General features: G+C 43.1%; 1 protein-coding gene across 2 annotated transcripts in view; it reads right to left on the bottom strand.

Moving 5' to 3' along the window:
- Positions 1-24,634, bottom strand: part of REV3L (REV3 like, DNA directed polymerase zeta catalytic subunit) — a 235,346-nt gene that overhangs the window by 100,297 nt on the left and 110,415 nt on the right. For both annotated transcript variants that reach the window (XM_054022361.1, XM_054022362.1), the window contains 2 exons: positions 23,153-23,313; positions 16,137-16,233 (listed from right to left, as the gene is read on the bottom strand). In XM_054022361.1, coding sequence (XP_053878336.1) covers positions 16,137-16,233; positions 23,153-23,313 — 258 coding nt within the window. The remainder of the gene's footprint in view (positions 1-16,136; positions 16,234-23,152; positions 23,314-24,634) is intronic.

Below are 24,634 nucleotides of genomic sequence, written 5' to 3'. Positions count from 1 at the left end.
TTGACAAATAAATTGATCTCTGGACCCATCTCCCAAAAGAAAATATTCTAGGAAGCAAAGGTCATCATTGCTTTACTGAAATGTTCTCTGAAAAATATTTACCTCAGATTCCATCTGTTGAGCTCCACCTTAAAAAACAGCCAGCAGCCTAGAAGATTCCAGGGAATGTGAACAAAAGCTGGTTCACATATAAACTCCCTTCTGATAAAGTCATACCCAGCTAGCCTATGAGGGAGGGATAGCTCAGTGGTTTGAGCATTGGCCTGCTAAACCCAGGGTTGTGAGTTCAATCCTTGAGGGGGCCACTTAGGGATCTGGCGTCAGTACTTGGCCCTGCTAGTGAAGGCAGGGGGCTGGACTCGATGACTTTTTGGGATCCCTTCCAGTTCTATGAGATAGGTATATCTCCATATATTAATTTAATATGAAGATCTGCTCTGCTGGGGCCCTATTAAGACAATTTCTTTGCAGCAGTTCTTGCTCCCCTCTCCCTGAAACTAAATTCTAGAAAAGGCCTGATTTATCAAGGTATAAAACACTGAGGTAGCATCTCTTCCTTATCCTGATTCTATCTGTGTTTTAGAGAAAAAGGAGGGTGAGTCCACCAACAGGTCCTTCCAAATTCAGTGTGGGAGTTCAGCTGGTCTCAGTCCCCCGAAGTGCAAGCTCCCAGGTGAAGGGCATGTAAGCTATGGCCCAGTGCTTTGACATGTCATCAGAAGTCACTTCAGAATGCAGGTCTGAGCCACAGCAGAGGGGGTTTGCTAAAGTAGACTGAAGGTGCTTCTAAACCAGTGCAACTTTTTGCCCTCTTCTCTTGTACCCTAAGCTCATGCTACCTCCCCACTCCAAAAATAGCAAGGCCTGCAAGTAAAAAAACAACAACAAGCTTTACTGCTCTAAAAGGCAGAGACTGTAATATGTTCTTTTTCTTAGGAGGCAGGAAAAAGATTGAGGAGAGAAAAGAGGAAGTCTGAAGTTAGCTGAAGGTTATCAAAATGTGAACTTGTCATTGGCTGCTATTGGTCTAATTTTCTTGAGAGAAGCTACACATCTGTTTTGTGCCAGCAGAACTGGGACCCAGAAATAGCACTTCTACACACTTTATGAACTGCTTTGGAATACCTAATCCATGAATTTGTTATCAGTAGCACATTGATTATAGAGGCAACAGTAGTCATTAAGCACTAGTTTCTATAATAAAAGCATTGGAAACCAAATACCTTGCTTTGGGAGGGCTATTTATATAGCAAACAGACGTGAAGCTATAGCCACTTTGGCACTGTCACCTATATTCCTCTTCCACTTACGGAGAAATAATCTTGGTTAAAATATCACTTATTTCGGGGAAATATCCTGGGATCTAAAATAGAACTCAATTCAACTCTTCTCTAACTGATGTAAAGACGTATGTTAAACAGCTCATCTGAAAAATGGAATATCCCCTTAATAATATATTGCAGTCTCTACTCTTGGTATGAGCCAGACAACCGTTCTAAACCTTTAAAGCCAAATACACCAGTGGACAGGAACCTTAATACAGACTGTTCACTGTTATGCACATGATAACATTATCTCTTATAACTTGGAAGAAATGCATAACTTCCAGTTTTTTTTATTTTAAAAAGAACATACAATAGGTAACTCTACAAATACATTTTAAAGAGAGACAGAAGAGTTTCTGCTTTGGTAGCAATATAAAAAGAGAACATCCCAAGCAGAGCCGGCTCCAGGGTTTTGGTCGCCCCAAGCAGCCAAACAAAACAAAACAAAAAGCCGCGATTGCGATCTGCGGCGGCAATTCGGCGGAAGGTCCTTCACTCCGAGCAGGAGTGAGGGACCGTCTGCCCATTTGCCGCTGAACAGCTGGACGTGCCGCCCCTCTCTGAAGTGGCCGCCCCAAGCACCTGCTTGGTAAGCTGGTGCCGGCCCTGATCCCAAGCATGAATAGATTTCCAAATAACCACAAATTCACTTCCATACAACTTTTAGTAGAAAGTACAGTTACTTAAAGAAATATTTGAGATTTCAGCGATATCAGAAGTTTATCTAGGAATTACAGAAGTATTCTATAGTTCCCCTTTAAATAGACAGAATCAAACAAGTTGCAGGTCTGTAACTTCTTGTTTCAAATGATGAATTCCTGATGGTGCTAAAAACGGTGATCGTCACTCTTCAGATCCACATCAGACCTCAGCAAATTGCCGATTTCATCATTTAAACAATGCTATAATGTTGAAGATAAAAGTAATAATGATAACATTTTCCCTTCATTAATTTTGCTACCCTTTAAAATGAAATATAAATGAATTTGCAACACTGTATCTAAAAGTTTGTCATGCTGATATGAGTACCAGTTAGTATCATTCTCTTTTCTTATGGGGCTATTATGGATGCTAATTAACTAGTTACACCATAGTATTCAAGATTAATGTTTTTCCCCATTGCATTTTTAAATTCAGTTATGAATTGTAGTAAGTACATCAGGACTATTAGTCTTTTCAGAACTTTGTATATCAAATGGAACAGTCAAGTGGCTTGGTATTAATACATTTGGTACAAGTTTAATAAAATGAAGAGGATGGAGGGGAGACTGGATACTTCAGTTGTGACATACTCAGACCTAGCATCAGTGATTGAAAACCAATTTATTCTTTCATTAACAATAGTTTAAACATCAAAGAAAAAAGTGTATCATAGAATCATAGAATATCAGGGTTGGAAAGGACCTCAGGAGGTCATCTAGTCCAACCCCCTGCTCAAAGCAGGACAAATCCCCAACTAAATCATCCCAGCCAGGGCTTTGTCAAGCCTGATCTTAAAAACCTCTAAGGAAGGAGATTCCACCACCTCCCTAGGTAACCCATTCCAGTGCTTCACCACCCTCCTAGTGAAAAAGTTGTTCCTAATATCCAACCTAAACCTCCTCCACTGCAACTTGAGACCATTACTCCTTGTTCTGTCATCTGCCACCACTGAGAACAGTCTAGATCCATCCCCTCTGGAACCCCCTTTCAAGTAATTGAAAGCGGCTATCAAATCCCCCCTCATTCTTCTCTTCTGGAGACTAAACAATCCCAGTTCCCTCAGCCTCTCCTCATAAGTCATGTGCTCCAGACCCCTAATCATTTTTGTTGCTCTCCGTTGGACTCTTTCCTATTTTTCCATATCCTTCTTGTGGTGTGGGGCCCAAAACTGGACACAGTACTCCAGATGAGGCCTCACCAATGCAGAATAGAGGGGAATGATCATGTCCCTCGATCTGCTGGCAATGCCTCTACTTATACAGCCCAAAATGCCATTAGCCTTCTTGGCAACAAGGGCACACTGTCGACTCATATCCAGCTTCTCGTCCATTGTAACCCCTAGGTCCTTTTCTGCAGAACTGCTGCCTAGCTATTCGGTCCCTAGTCTGTAGCAGTGCATGGGATTCTTCCATCCTAAGTGCAGGACTCTGCACTTGTCCTTGTTGAACCTCATCAGATTTCTTTTGGCCCAATCCTCTAACTTGTCTAGGTCCCTCTGTATCCTATCCCTACCCTCCAGCATATCTACCATCCCTCCCAGTTTAGTGTCATCTGCAGCAGTATTCCAATCAAATGATTAAAGTTCTTCTGATTGTTAAATTATTTTAAAAAGTAGGAGGGAGATACTTGGTTGTCATATTGTCAGCATCAAAAGGGGTCTGTTTTCATTAGGTTAATTGCTGCTAACAGAAGGGTCAAAAATAATTGTTAAATTCTCTCTCCTCCACCCATTCTGGGATGTTGCAACTCTGAGTTTCAAATTATCCCCCAATTCCACATTTTAAATATGCAGTCCCATACACACACACACACACACACACACCATTGTGCACATAAACCTCTCAAAGCTATGTATAGTAGCCATCAACATTTTGATTAAGGCAAAATTCACCATACTGCTCTTATCAAGCTTGCTCTATAATTAGCTATAGAAATATCCCTCATCAAAGGCTCTTAGGCAAAGTAAGCAGTCATGGATAAGAGGGAAGGTCCTTTTATGGATCAATAACTGGTTAAAAGATAGGAAACAAAGGGTAGGAATAATTGTTCAGTTTTCTCAGTGGAGAGAGGTAAAATAGTGTGGTCACCCAATGATCTGTACTTGAACCAATGCTGTTCAACATATTCATAAGTGATCTGGACAAAAGGGTAAACAGTGAAGTGGCAAAGTTGGCAGACAATACAAAATTACTCAAGATAGTTAAATCCAAAGCTGACTGATAAGAGTTACAAAGGGATCTCACAAAACTGGGTCACTGGGCAACAAAATGGTAGATGAAATTAAATGCTGATAAATGCACATTGGAAAACATAATCCCAACTATACATACAAAATGTTGGGGTCTAAATTTGCTGTTACCATTCAAGGAAGAGATCGTGGGGTCATTGTGGATAGTTTTCTGAAAAGATCCACTTAAGTATAGTGGTAGTCAAAAAGCTAAGAGAACTGTAGGAACCATTAGGAAAGTGACAGATAAGAAGAAAGAAAATATAATGCAACTATATAAATCCATGGTACACCCACACTTTGAATACTGCGTACAGTTCTGATTGCCTCACCTCAAAAAAGATACACTAGAACTGGAAAAAGTACAAAGGGCAACAAAAATTATCAGGGATATGGAACAGTTTCCATATGAGGAGAGATTAAAAAGACTGGGACTGATCATTTTAGAAAAGAGAAGACTAAGGAGGGATATGATGGAGGTCTATAAAATAATGAATTGTGTGCAAAAAGTGAATAGGGAAGTGTTATTTACCCCTTCACATAACACACGAACGAGGGGTCACCCAATGAAATTAACAGGCAGCTGGTTTAAAACAAAGGAAGTACTTTTTCTCACAATGCACAGTCAACCTGTTGCCAAAGGATGTTGTGAAGGCCAAAAATATAACTGGGTTAAAAATAGAATTAGATAAATCCGTGGAGGATAGGTCTATTCATGGCTATTGGCCAGGCTGGACATGAATGCAACCCCATGTTCTGGGTGTCCCCAAGCCTCTGACTGCCAGAAGGTGGGAGTGGACAAGAGGGGATGGATCACTTGATAATTGCCCTGTTCTGTTCATTCCCTCTGAAGCATCTGGCACTGGACACCACTGTTGGAAGACAGGATACTGGATTAGATGGACCACAGGTCTGACCCAGTATGGCCATTTTTATGTTCATGTTAATATAAGATACTTTCTCACTTAAGGGGCTAGGCACACTTTCTGAAAGATTCTCAAACCCTGTTACTCACGCAGTCTCTAGACTGTAAATCAAACTGGATAGTTTATCACATTACCACTAATCCAGTAAATTGACTATGAAATCTTATGTCAGATATAATTACATTTTTATGTGGTTAGAAGTGCTTCTTGGTATCTGAGTGTAACTCTCTAAGAAAATAATACAATTTCTGTTAAAGAGAAAGAACAGGAATTTCAAATTTAAGACTGATGTTCTGTCCTTAACCCAGGTTAATGGCAGGAAAGGCCCTTCAGAGTTCATAATGATGCAGAAAAGGCAGAATCAATAAATATTACTGTTCTGTATTTGGAAAGAAGCTGGATGATATATTCACAACTTACAGTGATAAATATTACCTATTCCAAAATTAACTAGGAAGCATGTTAAACAGAAAATACTAAGGTTAAACATTTTTAAAAATATGCAGAAACCAATAATTTGCACCAAGAGTTTTAAAAATTGACTGAGTAACACTCTCATCCACTGATGTTGATATTTAACAAATTTTAGAATACTGAGCTAGCTCCAGAGGACTGGAAAAAACTAATTTTTGCCAATTTTTAATAAGAATAAACAGGATAACTTGTATAACCAGGATGGATGCTTTATATCAGAGTGAATAAATCATTGATTTTAATCATGATTTAAATCAGGAAGCAGGAAACCTTGATTTACATCATTGCTTTACATCTTGTCTTGCATTTGTACTTTTTAGTTATTTTTCAAGAGGCAAGCATTACAGGGGTCATTCAAGGCAGCAACTAAACACTGCCTGGCCAAATGCATCACAAAGACACATTACTGTGACTCATTGTCAAAATACTTCTTCAAAGCCTCCCTGATTCATATAGTCCCCCTAATTGCTCTGGTATCGGACTGCTTAAAATCAGCAGCCAACCAATCCATCTCATCACTCTACCCCTAGGGAAACATTTCCCCCCTCGCTTTGCAAATGTTATGCAATGCACAGTAGGCTGCTATGACCATCGGAATATTTTCCTCAATGAGGTCTAACCTGCCAAAAAGACAGCGCCAGTGACTTTTTAATCTGCCAAAGGCACATTCAACAGTCATTCGGTGCCTGTTGTTGAAGCACTCTTTGCTTCTGTCTTGGTTCCCCCTTACTTCCATGAGCCATGGGAGCAAGGGGATGGCGGGGTTTCCCAGGATCATTATGGGCATATGCCCATCCCCCATAGCAATCTTCTGGAACGAAATCCCAGTGTGCAGCTTTCTATATAGTCCAGTGTTCCTAAAGATGCATGCATCTTGAATTTTTCCTGAACAACCCGCATTGATGTCCGTGAAATGGCCCTGGTGATCCACCAGTGCCGGCAAGACCGTAGAGAAGTAGCCTTTTCAGTTGATGTATCCATCACAAGATGGTCTGGCGCCAAAATTGGGATATGCATTCAATCTATTGCTCTGCCACGGAATCCCATTGCTGCAAAACCATCAATTATTTCATGCACATTACCCAGAGTTACAGTCCTTCATAGCAGAAGGCGATTAACAGCCCAGCACACTTGCATCACCGCAAACTCCACAGTGGACTTTCTAACCCCAAACTGACTTGTAACTGACTGGTAGCAGTCTGGCTTTGCTAGCTTCCACACAGCAATCACCACTCGCTTTTCCACTGTGAGGGCAGCTCTCATTCTGGTGGTCCTTGTGCTGCAGGGCAGGGGCGAGTTCTGCACACAGTTCCAGAAAGGTGGCTTTGCACATCCAAAAGTTCTGTAGCCACTGCTCGTCATCCCATACATGCATCACGATGTGATCTCACTACTCAGTGCTTATTTCCCAAGCCCAATATCGACAGTCCACCAAGTGCAGCTGCTCCGTGAATGCCAGCAGCAATCTTGAATTGTTTCTTTCCATTACACACAGCAGGGCAGGCACCACAGATTCTCTGTTTCCCAGCTCATAAAATTCTGCAAGACGAACCATGTTGTGTTCTTAATGCTCATCATCAGACTGGTCAGCAGTTCAGGATCCATGCTTTAAGGCAGAGATCACAGGTGCACAGTTTACAGGGCCATTTAAAAACGGCATGAAACTGAGTCAGAAGCTCGTGGAACGATGGGATGGAAAGAACTGCATCACTGGACAATGAGCATGTCTGCGTGATGCATTGCGATTCATTCTGAGATCTCCCAGTGGCAGAGGGTGGCAAGTTGCACAGTGGGATAGCTACCCCGATGCAACGCTCTCTCTGTCGATGCAAGAGCACTGATTGGGGACGGACTCCGCTGACAAAAGGAGCATTGTGTGGACATGCACAACGGATGTAATTAAAGTGGCATATGATAGTCGACGTAACTTAAGTTGACTTAACTCTGTAGTGTAAACAAGGCATTAGTCATATACTGGAAGAGGAATACAAGTTTTCCTGCTTTTTCAACTCTCAATTACTTTCTTAACTTTAAATAAATTAGTCATTGAACTGAAAGAGTTGAATAAACTGAAAAGAAGAAAATATTTTCTCTGCATCTGCAGAAGAGGCTACTGCTGTCAAAAGCTGACCTTCAAACAACTCCCCTACCTCTCCAAGCTCATCATCAGAAGCAAGCTCCCCACCCACAGACCAGGACACATCCACTCAAAGTGGCCCCAGACCTTGCCAGAATAACAGATACAGCCTGCAAACATATTTCCAATGCTACAATGATCAACACCCCGCCTACAACACACCTTTCAAGATCCATGGATCCTAAATCTGCCTATAGTAACATATGGGTATACCTTATCCAGAGCACTAAAGGCCCCAATAACAACTACTATTAGGGTTACCATTCGTCCGGATTTACCCGGACATGTCCTCCTTTTTGTGTTAAAAATAGCGTCCAGGGGGGGAATTTGTAAATCACTAAAAATGTCCGGGATTTCCCCCCCATGCAGAGCGAGGCGCGGCTGGGAGGGCTGCAGGAAAGTCAGCCGCTCACATGGGGCTCTGGCAGCCAAAGCCCTTCCTCCTGCAGCTTGCCGGGCTGGACTCCGGAGCAGCTGTAGAGCTCCTCCCTCCCCCCCCTCCCTGCATTCTGAGCCGGCCGGGCCGTTTGCATCGGCCTCAGCAGCTCCTCCTCCCCTGCAGCCCAGCGCCCCGCTCCGGCAGCACTGTGCAGGGGCAGGGACCAGGTTGTGTGTTGCGCTGGGGAGCGCAGCCACGTGTCCGGCTCCGCACAGAGCCCAACACCCTGTTCTGAGCGGCAGGGTAAGGGGGCCAGGGGGCAGGAGAAGGGGCAGGGAGATTTTGGAGGGGGCAGTCAAGAGACGGGGGGGCTTTTGGGGGGAGATGGAGAAGGTTTTGGGCAGTCAGGATACAGGTAGGGGGTAGGGTCCTGGGGGGCAGTTTGGGGGGGGGTCTTAGGAGGGGGCAGTCAGGGGACAAGGAAGAGGGAGGCTTAGGTAGGGGGTGGGGTTCTGGAGGGCAGTTAGGAGCAGGGGTCCCAGGAGGGGGCAGTCAGGGGACAAGGAGCGGGGAGGGGTGTTTGGGAGTTCTGGGGGGGGGGGGGGGCTGTCAGGGGGTGGGGAGTGGTTGGATGGGGCGTGGGAGTCCCAGGGGTCTGTCTGGGGGTGGGGGTGTGGATAAGGGTTGGGGCAATCAGGGTACAGGTAGGAGTAGGCTCCTAGGGGGCCAGTTAGGATGGGGGGAGGGTCTCAGGAGGGGGCAGTCAGGGGACAAGAGGCAGGGAGGCTTAGGTAGGGGGTGGAGTCCTGGGGGGCAGTTAGGGGCAGGGGTCCCAGGAGGGGGCAGTCAGGGGACAAGGAACGGGGGAGGGTTGGGGGTTCTGAGGGGGGCGGGAAGTGGGAGGGACAGGGGTGGGGCTAGGGCAGGATGAGGGCGGGGCTCCTCCCGTCCTCTTTTTTGCTTGCTGAAATATGGTAACCCTAACTACTATAGCAACCACACACCACACCATAACAACTCTTACTCAGGAACCAATCCATGCAACAAACCTCGATGCCAACTCTGCCCACATATCTACACCAGCGAAACCATCACAGAACCTAACCAGATCAGCTACAACATCACCGGTTCATTCACCTGCACGTTCACTAATGTTATATATGCCATCATGTGCCAGCAATGCCCCTCTGCTATGTACATCGGCCAAACTGGATAGTCCCTACATAAAAGGATAAATGGACACAAGTCAGATATTAGGAATGGCAATATACAAAAACCTGTAGGAGAACACTTCAACCTCCCTGGCCACACAATAGCAGATGTAAAAGTAGCCATTTTATAGCAAAAAAACTTCAGGACCAGACTTCAAAGAAAAACTGCTGAGCTTCAGTTCATTTGCAAATTTGACACCATCAGATCAGGATTAAACAAAGACTGTGAATGGCTAGCCAACTACAAAAGCAGTTTCTCCTCCCTTGGTGTTCACACCTCAACTGCTAGAAGAGGGCCTCACCCTCCCTGATTGAACTAACCTCGTTATCTCCAGACTGATTCTTGCCTGCATATTTATACCTGCCTCTGGAAATTTCCATTACATGCGTCCGACGAAGTGGGCATTCACCCACGAAAGCTTATGCTCCAATACATCTGTTAGTCTTTAAGGTGCCATAGGACTCTTTGTTGCTTTTTACAAATCCAGACTAACACGGCTACCCCTCTGATAAATAACAACTATGTGGGTGAAACCAGACAATCACTACTCTCTTGAATGAACTCACACAGTAAAATGATAAAAGACAAAAAAAACATCCTATCACTTGTGGGTGAACACTTTTCACAAAGTGATCACTCTATATCTGACCTATCGGTCCTCATCTTCAAAATAAACCTGCACAACATTTTCAAAAGATGAGCCTGAAGAGCTTAAATTCATAATGCTGCTAGACACTAAAAATTAGATAGATTATTATAATAGTGCCTTCAGGCCTTAATCTCTATGAATCTGAGTGATGGATAGAGTGCTTGATCTTATTATGGATTTTTGTGGCTATTTTCACCAGAAGAATTTTTTTTTAAATGGGAAAATTTTACTATTTACTCTCCTGCTAATCTGGGTGCTCAAAATAACTAAGTAATCTCAGCCTAACTAAACTAGAGTCTTGGGAAGAAGGAACATAAAGACAGTAGATGATAAACCAAGTTGAGGTTAACAAGGAGAAGAGTAGACTCAATTTCAAAATATTTTAAAATTTAAAATGACGGTGTGATGCTGCATTTTACACCATATGGGAGCCAAAATTCATAGGGTTAATATTGAGTTTAAATTATAGACAGCAGATAAGCAACAGTTAGGAGATCTTCAGAATTTCCTGATAAATCAAGGTCTCCTGCTATGCCTCAATTTTATTTAAGCACAGCTTTCTAGTCTAAAGCAGTGGATATGTATCATAGACCATGCCATTTCCATCTTCTTTATACTTTAATGTATTCATATAGATATAGGGCAGTATACTACATTGGGATTTTAATGGGACACTATAAGCTTTTTTAAGCTCCAAAATATACCGTCCTCCAAAATAAATCCCACTCAACATACCTGGATCATTCTGTGATTAATCGGACTGCCATAGGATTATCACAATTTCTATTAAAACCAAAGCTATAAAACAAATTTTCCAGATAGTTACACTTCCAGAAAAAGTAGACGTTCAGGGACAATTCCTAGCTATTATCACTTACACAAAGTGCCACCAGCAAGCACTGAAAATGCTCTCTGGTGACTTGTCCAGGACCATTGCTTAGAAAACTTTATTAGACATTAAAGTATTTATAATGGATTGGCAAATTGTTTCTAATTCTGACAGGTTTTGAAATATAAGACCTTAACATTTTTCAGCATCTCCTATATCCATTTTTTCCCCTCAAAATCTGCAGTATTATTGGTTAATAACAAGACTTAAAGAGCGGATTTGTGTCTTTGTGCAAGGGGAACTACTGCAAAGTTTAAAGGCTTCTCAAGTCCATTGCTGCTGCTATTGTGCGCAATTCCTCTTTCCAAGTCCAAGAAACGCTACAACAGCACACCTGAGTTAAGTGGAGAAAATATCAAACTATCTTTTTCTCTCTAAATCAGGTATCTTTATCACATTACATAAATAGGTCTTTGTAGTTCCTGATGAAGAATCTCCTGATGAGGAACTGCTTATTGCATCAACAGCAGCATGGGATTCTAGCAGCCTCTCAAATGACTCTGTCCTTTTACTGCAGTTCCCACTTATAGAAAATACTAACTTTTTGAATTTTGTTGAAATACTGATAAGTTTCAATAGCTGACATTCAATAAATATTTTTTCAGTATCTTTAGCGATATAAATACTTTAGAATACAATTATTCTGATTAATAGAGTGTGAAAGACATAACTTTTAATATTATTTTGCATAAAGTCCTGGATTTTGAGATTAATGCCTTACCACCATTTGAAATCTAGGTGTCTACATTTTTTAAATGGCATATAGCTTTAGTAGGGTTACCATTCGTCCGGATTTACCCGGACATGTCCTCCTTTTTGTGCTAAAAATAGCGTCCGGGGGGAATTTGTAAAGCACTCACAATGTCCGGGATTTCCCCCCCGGCAGAGCAGAGCGAGCGGCTGGGAGGGCTGCAGGGAAGTCCCGGGCTGGACTCAGGAGCAGCTGTAGAGGAGCCGGATCCGCCCTGCATTCTGAGCCGGCAGCTCCCTTGCAGCCCAGTCCGGCAGCACTGTGCAGGGCCAGGGACCGGGTTTTGTTGTGCAGGTCCAGGGACCGGGTTTTGTTGTGCTGGGGAGCTCAGCCACGTGTCCGGCTCGGCTGCACAGAGCCCAACACCCTGTTCTGAGCAGCAGGGTAAGGAGGTCAGGGGGCAGGAAGGTTCTGGAGGTGGCAGTCAAGAAACGGGGGGGGGCTTTTTGGGGGGAGTGGAGAAAGTTTTGGGCAGTCAGGGTACAGGTAGGGGGTAGGGTCCTGGGGAGCAGTTGGGGGGGGGTCTTAGGAGGGGGCAGTTAGGGGACAAGGAATAGGGAGTCTTAGGTAGGGGGTGGGGTTCTGGAGGGCAGGTAGGAGCAGGGGTCCCAGGAGGGGGCAGTCAGGGGACAAGGAGCGGGGGGAGTGTTTGGGAGTTCTGGGGGGGGCTGTCAGGTGGCAGGGGTGGGGAGATGGATCGGAGCAGTCAGGGGACAGGGAGCAGAGGGGTTTAGATGGGTCGGGAGTTCTGGGGGGGGGCTGTCAGGGGGTGGGGGTGTGGATAAGGGTTGGGGCAGTCAGGGGACAAGAGGCAGGGAGGCTTAGATAGGGAGTGGAGTCCTGGGGGGCAGTTAGGGGCAGGGGTCCCAGGAGGGGGCAGTCAGGGGACAAGGAACGGGGGGAGGGTTGGGAGTTCTGGGGGGGGGGGCGGGAAGTGGGAGGGGCTAGGGCGGGGCTCCTCCCGTCCTCTTTTTTTCTTGCTGAAATATGGTAACCCTAGCTTTAGTTTTAGCTGTAATAATTCTCAAGATATACACTGTCAGGTGAGAATTGAAAGTGGAGGTAAGGTATGATAGAACTCAGAGCAGTGTGATTTTTCTGTTTAATATCTCACAAACTATCAGAACTAAAGCTAAAAACTCTTGTTTTTCCAATGGTGTATTGCATTACTTCTCCACCATGGGTTGCAATTCCTGGAGGGGGTGGGGAGTGGGTAAAGAGTCAGCAAAGGCAACAAGGAGGATTGTGAGGCTTTGAACAAATTTTTACAGCTCTAAAGCAAAAGAAATAAAGTTTTGAGAATAACTTCTGTACAACCAAAGCTTCAAAGTTTGTGAGGTCACATTTAGTAGTTGTAGGAGTAGTTGTATTATATAGAGTTACTGAATCATTTTTTACTCTTGCTTTTATAGAAAATGTCAGGGGATTGTGAAAATTTTTGACTTTGTATAAGGGGCCACCAATCTGTAAAGGATGAGAAAGACTGATTTCATTAATATCTGAAGTGGTTAGTGAAATATCAGAAGTTAACATCGTTACTAGTTCCTTCCACCAGCAGTGCTATTTTGAAATTGGTGAAGGACTTAAAAATAGCAAGCCATTGACCTCAGACCATTGTCATGTTTAATCCTTGGCCAGATGAAAATCATCTACACTAAAAAAATCCCTATGGCTGGCTTTACTAACTAAGCAGAAAGCACAAATCTTTTTCTAGGTGAAGCTATGCCCCCTGACAGGGTAGATCTGCAAATAAGGGAATAGCAAGACCTGTAAGATCTGTATTGGGTTCACATATCATGACTCCGTTGCTAGTTTGGCGGCATTATTATAGCAAAGCTCTGTCATTTTTATTTCTCTTTAAAAATTTCTGCTTTAAAATGGAAGAAAGAGAAAACTCGTGCACCTAAAATCTGTTCCACCAGAATGAGGAGTACTCTTGAAAAACTACATCTGGAGCAGAAGATTCACTTTTTTTGGCCCTTGTGGCCAGCTTCTAAAATCTGAAGACCCTCGTGTTTTACATGTCACATTTCTTGGACAGACTGACTGATGACTGAGATCAGTAACTACTGTATTTTGTTTTCCTGTGACACAGAAAACTTGCAGGGCTTTGAGATGCCCTTCCAGTCAATTCAACTTTTTTTTTCCAGAAGTCTCGCTTTCCCTATCACCAACTGGTGATCAGGACTGCCAGTTCCCAGGGTTACTGAACCTCTGATCCCTTTGTAGCCTTCTTGAAGATACCCCACTTAGGTACCTTCTCAGGCCTCTAACAGTCAACTTTCTCCAGGCAGGATCCCACAATCCTCTCTTCAGACCAAGGACTTAGGCTGCAGACTCCCGCAATTCACTGCAATTATCTCAGCAGGTCTGACTTTAGTACAGGACTTTTATTTCTGAACCTGCATTTCTGTTCTCTCAAGGGCAATGACAGAGTTTGCCAGTGACCAGCCAACTTTTATAAAGCAAAGTATTATTATTGCAGACTAGAAGAATTACAGAGATAACACATCTTAAAAAACAATAAACAGCTTTTGCAAGTGTAGGTTGCCGGGCAGTCATCCGTCTTCCATATGGAGACTGCTAGGATTTAAAGTACTTTACATACTCTGCATGGTCTGCCTCTCTTGGTCACAAGTCTAGTGTCAGTTCTTGGATTGAGGATGAGTGACCCGCTTCCTGAGAAGAGCAGTCTCTTTATACGGTTTACAGTGCTTTGTATGCAGGCCTATTGAACCAAGTCAAACCAGTATATGCTATTTCCCAGGACAGAGGGTGTAAGGGGAGGGCAGGAGTGACACTTCCACAAAATTGTTACCTGCATTAGGGATGTACGTTAATTATCCGCCCAGTGTTTTTAGTTCCTGCAGGAACTAGTCAGGAATACAATCACTAAATAAAGACATGTATAACATTTATAAAGTTGATATAATAGTCTTTAAATATTCCGTGTGTCCATCACATCTGTCACAAGGACAATGGCCAATGATTTGTCCTGTGATCTGATTAAAATGCATAAGGATGGATGCACAAGGAATAAGCTGAATTGGCAGAGAATTTCTGTAAATGCTCTCAATTCTTGAACGTGTGCATTTAATAGATCTGAATAGTTGACAATGCTAGACCCCTGGGTACCACACTTGGGCTGTAGCAAGTGGTTCTCCAAAGTCAAGGAGTGATGGATCCCTGGCACTGAACTTGGTCAGCCAGGACTAATCCCGTGACTGGTGCTACTTAAACCAGGCAACTAGATGCTATAGTGAGTGGATCTCCAAAGTTGATGCTGGATTTACAGATGGCCAGTCTTAGTCAACCAAACCCAAAGAGGCTCATACATCAACAGGAATGTGAGATGGCTCTTCAACTTTTGTGGGTTTAGATGATCTCTGAGGCTCTACAGGCACCTGCCTTTCTTCTCTTCAGAAAAGCTGACTAACTATAGATAAAAATAGTCCTCAAAGGGCAGAAAGAAATAAAAAATGATAAAAGAAATATTGAGAACATCACATATGATTCAAGCTCACTGCACCATAAGCGATTAGAAGGAACTGAAGAATGGTTGACGTCACTCCCTTTATACCCTCAAAATCCTTCGCCCAGTGAGGATGGAGAGATGAGTGGTACCACCACAGTCCTCACCAGAAGATTCTGGAAGCTCACACCACAGGTACCTTGATCCACACAAGTAGGAATATGCAGAAGCCACTCAAAGAGGAATGAAAGGAAAGGAATGATCTCAAGCTTTCTGAAAATGTGAGCAGATACAAGACCTGTGAAAAAGTTTAGACGGTGGCTCAGGGAATGAACCTGCTGTGGTACATTAAATAGCTCTAAGCAGCATGAGGTATTTTCCACTCTTTTTTTCTGTAAACTGTTGCAAACATCTTTATAAGCAACTGACTAAAGACTGGGAAACTCATGGAAGACTAGAAGCGTGCAAGAGACTTTAAAGCTCTGAATGGTTGCTGCTGTCTTTAGGAAACAGCAGATAAGTGTAGTTTGATGGTCCACTATTCACATTACTACAGGGGTGATTACAAAAATTTGAATTTATCAATGAAGATATAAATATTCTCTGAAATAACTTGTTTTTATTTGATCTTTAATCAAATGCCAATAGTTGGAAAATTTATTTTAAAAATAACTGACATCTGAATTTTACATTTGTATTTCAAGTTTTATACTACAGTGAGTTTTTACAACCAAGTAACAAAATCCTGAAAAAGAGATGATGGTTAAATGAGTCCTCGTCATACAAAACTAAAGTAACACAAAATTATTACCTATGTTGTGACTAATTTTTGCATTCTTTGCACAAAGAAAAATGGCATACTGGGATAATTAAAATTAAACACTGGAATTCAGAGGTCATTCAGGGTGAATATATTTAACTGCCCATAAGTTTCTGTCTTCTCTACATATTAGTGTATTATTATTTTTAAAAAAGTTGTTTAGAAATGCTGACCTTGGTATTTCATCCTCTTCCCATCGAAAAAAAGTTCCAGTAATGGAATTTTCTGGCAAATGATCTTTGTAACATCCAATTCCACCTAAAGTATCACCTAAAAACAGAAACATATAAGGAAGCACGTTAATTTTACAATACTTTACATTTTTATTTGCACACTTAATTACCCTTTTAAAGTCATAGGTTTGCACTAGCAATACGAATGCTTTGAAAGAAGGAAAGAAATGCTTTACAACATAGGCTTCAAAAAGGAATCACACTACCCTTTACCTTACTGATAATTTCTCTACCTATGAATAGATTCATGTGGACACACACTAAAAAAAGAAAAAAACAAATATCCACAGCATACAATGAAATCATTAAAATTAAAGCTGTAAACTACTTTTCTTTTTTGCTTTTTAAGTGCACTTCCAGGGAAATTATTTGTCATCTCTGATCTAATCTCCCTAAAGATTCCCAAATGCCTGGGGCCTCATCCAAGCTCCCAATAGAAATCAGATACCAGATAAAACTCTAAACATTACTTAGCACTTTTTGTCTTTCTTATGCCCTGAACGGAAAGAGAATATACAATGTATTCCAGATGTGGTGTCCATAACAGTAAGTAGAAATCTGCAGTGAAAGCAGATGGTGTCTGACCTGCAGATAAAGAAAGGACTGTATAAGTTTGCTCAGAGGTTTCAGTTTAAGGAATTGTGCTCCAAGGTCAAGCTGGGGGAAGTACCCTCTGAAGATTTACTACCTTCCCTGTGGTCTCCTTCTGGAACTTAACTCTTCAGAGGAAAGAACGATGAAGCACACACAGGCAGTGGCACTAGAAGCAACAGTTTTGCTTTTGCTGTTTGACAAAAACAGCAAAAACACACTCTAAAAAGATCAGTCAAGTCTCCCACTTCCACACTAAAGATCAGCTTGAATTTTGGATTTTCTCAACTTTTATTGCCTTGTGGCACACACCAACAGTTTTTTTTTTTAATTTAGTTTATATCCTTCAACAAGAAAATCTTCCATATTTGTTAACAAAGATCTATTAGTGATCCAGGAGACAAGCATCAGTCCCTTGGGTAAATATATACTTAGATGAATGTAAATACTCTTTCTTCTCCAAAATTAGTTGCATGTTCACTGATACTCACCATGCATCATTTAGAGAAACAGCTTCATACATATTTTCAAATACACACTCAATAAGACTCAGTAAGCATTTATGTGTTTTAAAGGTAGAGTACTGAAACTGCTAAATAAGTATTTAATAAACATTTTACCTGTAGACTAGGTACTAGGAAAAATAGAATTTTATTTTGAAAATGTATTTTCTTGAAACAATAATGGTTTTAAAGCATTCTTGCCCCTACATTATTTTTTTTTTAAACAATCTCCATTTGCAAATAAATGAAAAAAGTAAGGGCCATTTTCAGTAATAATCCAATCTGAGTCTATTTTTAAGAAGTTATTTGTGAAGATTTAAGGGCACCCCTATAATCCTCTTCCCACTCCTGGAATAAAGTCTAGCCCTACAGCAGGGGTGGGCAAACTTTTTGGCTGAAGGGCCACATCTGGATATGGAAATTGTATGGCAGGTCATGAATGCTCACAAAATTGGGGGTTGGGGTGCACAAGGGGGTGAGGGCTCCAGCTGGGGATGCAGGCTCTGGGGTGCAGTAGGGTGGGACCGAGGGGTTTGGAGGGCAGGATGGGGCTCAGGACTGGGGCAGGGGGTTGGGGCGCTGGAGGGGGTCAGAGGTGCAGGCTCTGTGCAGCGCTTACCTCAAGCAGCTCCCGAAAGCAGCGACATGTCCCCCCTCCGGCTCCTACACGGAGGCATGGCCAGGCGGATCTGCTGTACACTGCCCCGTCTGCAGCTCCCATTGGCTGTGGTTGCTTGGGGCGGGGACAGCATGCAGAGCCCTCTGGCTACCCCACATGTAGGAGCTGGAAGGGGGACATGCTGCTGCTTCTGGGAGCATATGTGGAGCGGAGCAAGCCCTGGACCCCACTCCCCGGCAGGAGCTTGAGGGCCGGATTCGGCCCCTGGGCCGTAGTTTGCCCACCCCTGCCTTACAGCAATGTCCGAGAACCCCTAGGGTTCATGGCAAAAGAGGAAACCTAACTGCTGAAGATTCCGGATCTTCAGCAGGTATGGCAGGGGGCACCGTCCCCCTCACTAATACACCCAACTGAGCAGGAGGGAACAGACATGCACCTCTACCCCGATATAACGCGGTCCTCGGGAGCCAAAAAATCTCACCGCCTTATAGGTGAGACCGCGTTATATAGGGTTACCATATCTAACAAATAAAAAAAGAGGACCCTCCACAGGCCCTGGCCCCGCTCATTTCCCCACCCCCAGCCCCGCCCCAACTCCGCCCCTTCCCCACCCTAACTCCGCCCCCTCCTCCCTCCCACTCCCAGCCACGTGGAAAGGGCTGCCCGAGCGCTACCGGCTTCACGGTTTGCCGGGCAGCCCCCAGACCCTGGGGGCGCTTCCCCAGCACAGCTGGAGCCCGGGAGGGGAAGCGCCCAGCTGGGGGCGCAGGGTCTGGAGGCTGCCCGGCAAACCGTGAAGCCGGTAGCGCTTGGGCTTCGGGCAGCCCCCTTGCCTCCGGACCCTGTGCCCCCAGATGGGCACTTCCCCTCCCGGGCTCCGGTGGCGCAGGGTCCGGAGGCATGGGGGCTGCCCGAAGCCGGTAGCGCTCAGGCAACCCGGCTCTTAAACAGAGCCGAAGAGTCAGGGGAGGAGCAGAGCCGCCGTGGGAGGGGCAGTGCCTGGCCGGCATTTTCCCGGACATGTTCGGCTTTTTGGCAATTCTCCCCAGACGGGGGTTTGAGTGCCGAAAAGCCGGACATGTCCGGGAAAAAGAGGACGTATGGTAACCCTAGCGTTATATTGGGTTCGGGCCAGTATGCCGTGCCGGACTGGACGGGCTTCCCCGGCGGTGATTTAAAGGGCCCGCTGCTCCAGCCGCTGCGGGGAGCCCCGATCCCTTTAAATCACCGCCGGGGCTCTGGCAGTGGGGCTCGGGCGGGGTTTTAAAGGAGCCTCTGGCCCTTTAAATCACTGCCTGAGCCTGGCTGAGTAGCAGAACTGCCTGTGTAAATCAACCATCTTGGTTTGATTCCCACAAACACAGTTAGGTACAGGACTGATATTGGATTTGCTACTCCCTGCCAGGACAATCTGTGGTACTGCCCACAGGGGAAGAAGAAACGGGCATGTGCTTCTTTTGGCTACACCCACTCTCCCCTTCCAACCTCTCCTCCATTCAGGAACTAGATCTCTCACACTTAAAGGTGGGAGAGAAATTAAGGGGCTAGCCTGACACAGTTGTTTTTTGTTCATCCTTCCAGGTGATAAGACTAAAAATAGCAGACCTGACAAGGAGCTGAGAGGCTAGGCAGAGCCTGTCTGAAGCAAGAGGCAGAGAAAGAGATTAGAGCCCCGAAGACTTGTTTCCACAGGTAATGAAACTGGCCACAACTCTTTGAGCCCACCTACAAGCCAAGTGCGACATCTGAACGTTGTTTTCCTCTCCCCACATTTAGACAAGTAGACCTCTGAAGGGAGGACAGAAGAAGAGAGTGTTCCCTACACCTAAATTCCCCGTAAGCTGTGCAGCCACGGAGCAGGCTACCAAGGGCTGTGCCGGTGGGAAGAGGTGTCCCTCCCCCAGCCCGGCCTAGCCAGCCCTGTCAGAGCTGCCGTGGCCATGGAGAGGTGCCACTCCCCCGGCCCAGCCCAGCCGGAGCTACCACTTTGGGGGAGGGGCGCCCCACCCCCAGCCCAGCCCCACCAGAGCTGCCACGGCCGGGGAGAGGTGCCCTTCCCCCAGCCCAGTCCAGCTGGAGCTGCTGGGGAGAGGTGCCTCACACCTGGCCCCAAGAGAGAGGGCTGGGGGGAGTCCTCTCTCCCCGCTGCAGCCCCAGGGCAGTCTGCACCCCAAACCCCTTACCCCCATCCTAGAGCCCACCCCCTCAGCTGGAGCCCCCAACTCCTAGTGATTTTAAAAATCCAGGGTACCATTTGTTCCACTTCCACCAGCCTCTCTCTATTTCTGTCTATGTCCCTTGCTCTGCAGAAGTTTCTCAGTGTTTCCCCTTGACTCCGTTTTTTCTGTCATTGGCAGTTCTATCTCAGCAACTGTTTTGTCTTTTTCGTAGCTTCTTTCCTCCCTTCCCATCAGACCCAGTCTTAAAATGCCCATTGAAGGCTGTTCGTTAGTTTCTCGCATGATGCAGGAGAGCCTGCTCAGTGTAAAATTGATGGGATTCTGAGCCTCTACTGTACATCCAGGCTACCTCAAGAGGAGACTACTGTCATGGTTTTGTCATTTAAAAATGATGAACCTGAAGGAGAACAAAATGTAGTGAGGTTATCCCCCACATCCCAACCTCCTGCCCCAGCCCTGAGCCCCCTCCCATACCCCGAACCCCTCATCCCTGGCCCCATCCCAGCCTCACCCCCTGCACCTCAACCCTCTGCCCCAGCCCTGAGCGCCCTCCTGCACCCCGAACCCCTCATCCCTGGCCTCATCCAAGCCCGCACCCCCCAGCCAGAGCTCTCACCCCACCGCACCCCAACCCTCTGCCCCCAGCCCAGAGCCCCCTCCCACACTCTGAACCCCTTGGCCCCACCGCGCCACACATCACCTCCATATTGGTGCACATAACAAAATGAATTATGCACACGGACGTAAAAATTAGAGGGAACATTGCCCTACACCCTATTTGCCTGCCTCTGTGAGGCTCTTTTGGTATCTTGGGGAGAATGCAAGTACCTGATCCTGCTTCTCCCCTATTCCTCCCAATGACTGGATGTAGGGCCCCATAGATTATTCCCCTTGAAGATCTTTTCATCTTAGCTGAGCTGCAGTCCTCTGACCTCTCACTGCTCCAGACATATAGAACAGCAAGAGGGTGGAATTATTCCTGAGCGTGGAAAGGTTAAGGGTTCCAAGAGCTTTTCAGATACATTTAAAATAAATGGCTGTAAGGGGCTTCATAACAGGGTGTGTCTGTCTGTCTCAGGGTGGATAAAAAGTGATGATTTTTTTTAAGTCAGTTTTTTTATTTAAATAATTTTTTTTTAAATTTTGTTGTTTAAACTATACTTTTTTATTTTTTAAAATAAACTAATTTAAAATGAAATCCAAATTTAATTCAAATATGTTTAGGCCTAAACTCATGAGAATCTCTTAAAAAATTTAAATAAAAAATATATATACTGAATCCATGGGCCTCTATCAAAAACTTTTGAGTTAAAGGCTGCTTTTCAATATACAGAAAGAATCGGGGAAAATATCGAACTTTTAACGTCAAGCTTCATAAATATGGCACAATATGTCATGTACTATATTAAAGGCTTGTTTTGTTTAATAAAAAAAATGTTATTTACTGTTTTCTGTGTTTAATTAAATTCCAGTTACCATCCTAATGCAGCTTGACACAAATCATGAGCAAAAAGTTAGTTACTTTGGGTAGGTCTACACTGGAAACTTCAAAGCACTGCCGTGGAAACGCTCCCGCGGCAGTGCTTTGAAGTGCGAGTGTGGTCATGCGCAAGCGCTAGGAGAGAGCTCTCTCAGCACTCCTGGTAATCCACCTCCATGAGGGGATTAGCTCCCAGCGCTCGTAGCCTGTCTACACTAGCGCTTTAAAGCGCTCAGACAAGCCCTTAGTAAATAAGCAATATATCATTCACCATCTTCTAACATTCTAAAAATGTACATTGAATAAGAATCTGAAAATATTAAGTTATATAACTGCTTAAATAGATAAAGTACCCTCTTCGGTATCAAAACGATGTACCAAATCTAGTGTAGAGGCTCTATTTAGTTGTAAATGAACACATTTTAATAGTTATATTAACCAATGAGACTGCCTCTTTCTTTCGAAAATAACTGAAGTAAAAAGAAACAGTTGATTTAAATCGACACTTTCTACTTGGTGATTTAAAATGCCTTAAATTAAGGGGTGTGTGTGTGTGTGTGTGTGTGTGTGTAAGTAAGTAAGTAAAAATAAAAAGGAAACAACAATTTAAAATCATATAGATTACTATTTACCATTTCTATAATAATTTGTAACAATTCCTTTAAACCTTTGTAGCTCTGACAGATAAATACACAACTCTACATTTTTGTTTAAGTAATGCACCAAAAATGGACAGTAGTTATTTTCTAAATCTCAGTCATTTTGTCTCTCCCTTTCTCCCGACCCATCAAAATACAAAAAGCATTTATAACACATTATCGATTAATCATTTGCAAATTATACTTTTATGTCAGAGGAATTTGATGTTACCCAAAAGTACAACATGCCAAACCAATTTTTTAAAAGGAGAGTTAAAAATGTCTCCCTTTCTCAGACATATGTATTTCAAATTTCAACCTGGAGAAAACAGCAGTGGTATAATTAATTAGAAGCACTTTCATTAAAAATGTTGTCAGAGGATAATAACATAACCTAGCTATAACTTTATGAATGTGCCACTACAATAAAGAACAAACCACAAAGGATCAAGGGCACAACTGAAAGAATGAACACCAAAAGTATTTAAACAGTGCAATCAAGCAACTAACCTCTACATGAATTCTTCAACTAAAGATAAACTGTGGTACAAGCTGAAAAAGCTTCCCTTATAATTTTGGGCTGGAAAACAGGTGCCTAACTTTTGTGACTTGACATTCAAATCCACATCTGTCATAGGCAGCATATGCCTTGATAGTTATGCAACAGCTCACATGTCTCTAAGTGGCCCTTTCCCCACTCTATTTTGCTCTTTAAGTCCAGAAAACATGCACAAATTAGAACGAGAGAAAGCTCAAAGTGAATTTTGATGAAGAAGGCAAAGCTATAAATGAACAATATATAGTACACAGATAATACACAACTGTATTTAAGACAGAGCAAACAATGGCAAAATCAGAAACCTAATGTTGGTTCCATTTGGAAGTAGTGGTTTGAACCTACAAGACAATTATTTATGATTTAGCCTTGAGAAATAAACACCTTACTTCTTCTCTTTGCCTTTCTGAATTTGACAGCAGCCAGGTTTATTAAATTCATTCCATACAGGTTGTAGTCTATAAACAGTTGCAGGAGGTAGGGAATATGAGCTTCGTGAGGCTGGTAAAATTTATTCATTATGGCTCCACCTTGTAAAAGCTCACATACTCTAAAGTTAAAAACAAATTGAAACATGTTGAAAAGTTACACCATCTTATTGGGTTTATCAATTAAAATCACAATAAATAATTAAAAGTTCCACAATATATTTGATTTTACTAACATTATAAATGCTGCAAACATCTACATTTTAACAAATGTCCTTAACAAAACTGGTCTGCCCTAATAATAATTCAGTATCTGAAAATAAGCACAGAGGAGCTGTAACTGTCCAATTATAAAAATCCCTACAGAAGCACATAGCAATAGTTCTGGGGACTGATCCAAGGCCCCCAGAAATCCATGGAAAGCTTTGCATTGACCTCAATGGCCCAAGGACAGTTGGATAACTAAACGTTATTTGTGACTTTGAAAATCTCCCCTGTGGTCCTTTGCCATATTAACAAACAAGTCATAAATGTTTGAAAATTACAAACACTGCATGCGTAATACAGTACTCTAACTTTTTAACAAAGCAACCTTTGTGATGCAGCATATATCTGCAGACATGTATTTTCTTCAAAGATCTGTACATTAAAACAAACATATCTACCTTTGAATAATTACAAACATATGCAATTAATTTATCTGAATGTCAGAATGGTATCTGCATTTGTAAAGGCAATCAGTGTATTTATTTGACTATATAATACAATAAAATGTTATCTAAAAATAAAAACTAGGAAATTAAAGGAAGAAACTATGATAAGATAACATAGTTCAAATACGAATGATTAAAATCTAAAAGTTTCAGTATATGGTTCCCACAGCAATTGTAACTCAGCAACATTGTGCATATAGAATATATTAAAACAAACTTAACATCATACGAAAAAGCCTTGCAAAATTCTATTATCCTACTTATTTGGACCAAACAACTTTCTGGACAATCATTAACATAATGATTCTGTGTCAGGCCAATGGTCCATCTACCCCATCTCTGACAGTGGCCAGTGCCAGACGCTTCTGGCAGTTGGAGGTTTAGGGACATCTGGAGCATGGGATTGTATGCTTGACCATCTTAGCTAATAGCTATTGATGGACTACCATATTAGTTTTTTCATAATCATAAATTAGATTTTAGTAAGGTTAACATATGATACAAAATATTACATAGATCCAAAGGATTTCAGTTATGCTATGAACTATAAAGACTGAATTTCCTGTGGTTTGTGCAATTAATCTCTATCTTAAATGTTGCATGAACTGTTCTTTGTATTTAACAAACATAATGTTACATTACTGATTTATACCAAATTATCTGATTTTTCCAGATCATTTTAAATTCTGTGATTGGATACCAGAATTTAAATCTTTATAACAAGCATTTT

This window comes from Malaclemys terrapin, chromosome 3, assembly GCF_027887155.1.
Source record: "Malaclemys terrapin pileata isolate rMalTer1 chromosome 3, rMalTer1.hap1, whole genome shotgun sequence".
Taxonomy (NCBI): domain Eukaryota; kingdom Metazoa; phylum Chordata; order Testudines; family Emydidae; genus Malaclemys; species Malaclemys terrapin.
The sequence above is the reverse complement of the archived record's forward strand: the minus strand, read 5'-3'. Positions and strand labels throughout refer to the sequence as shown.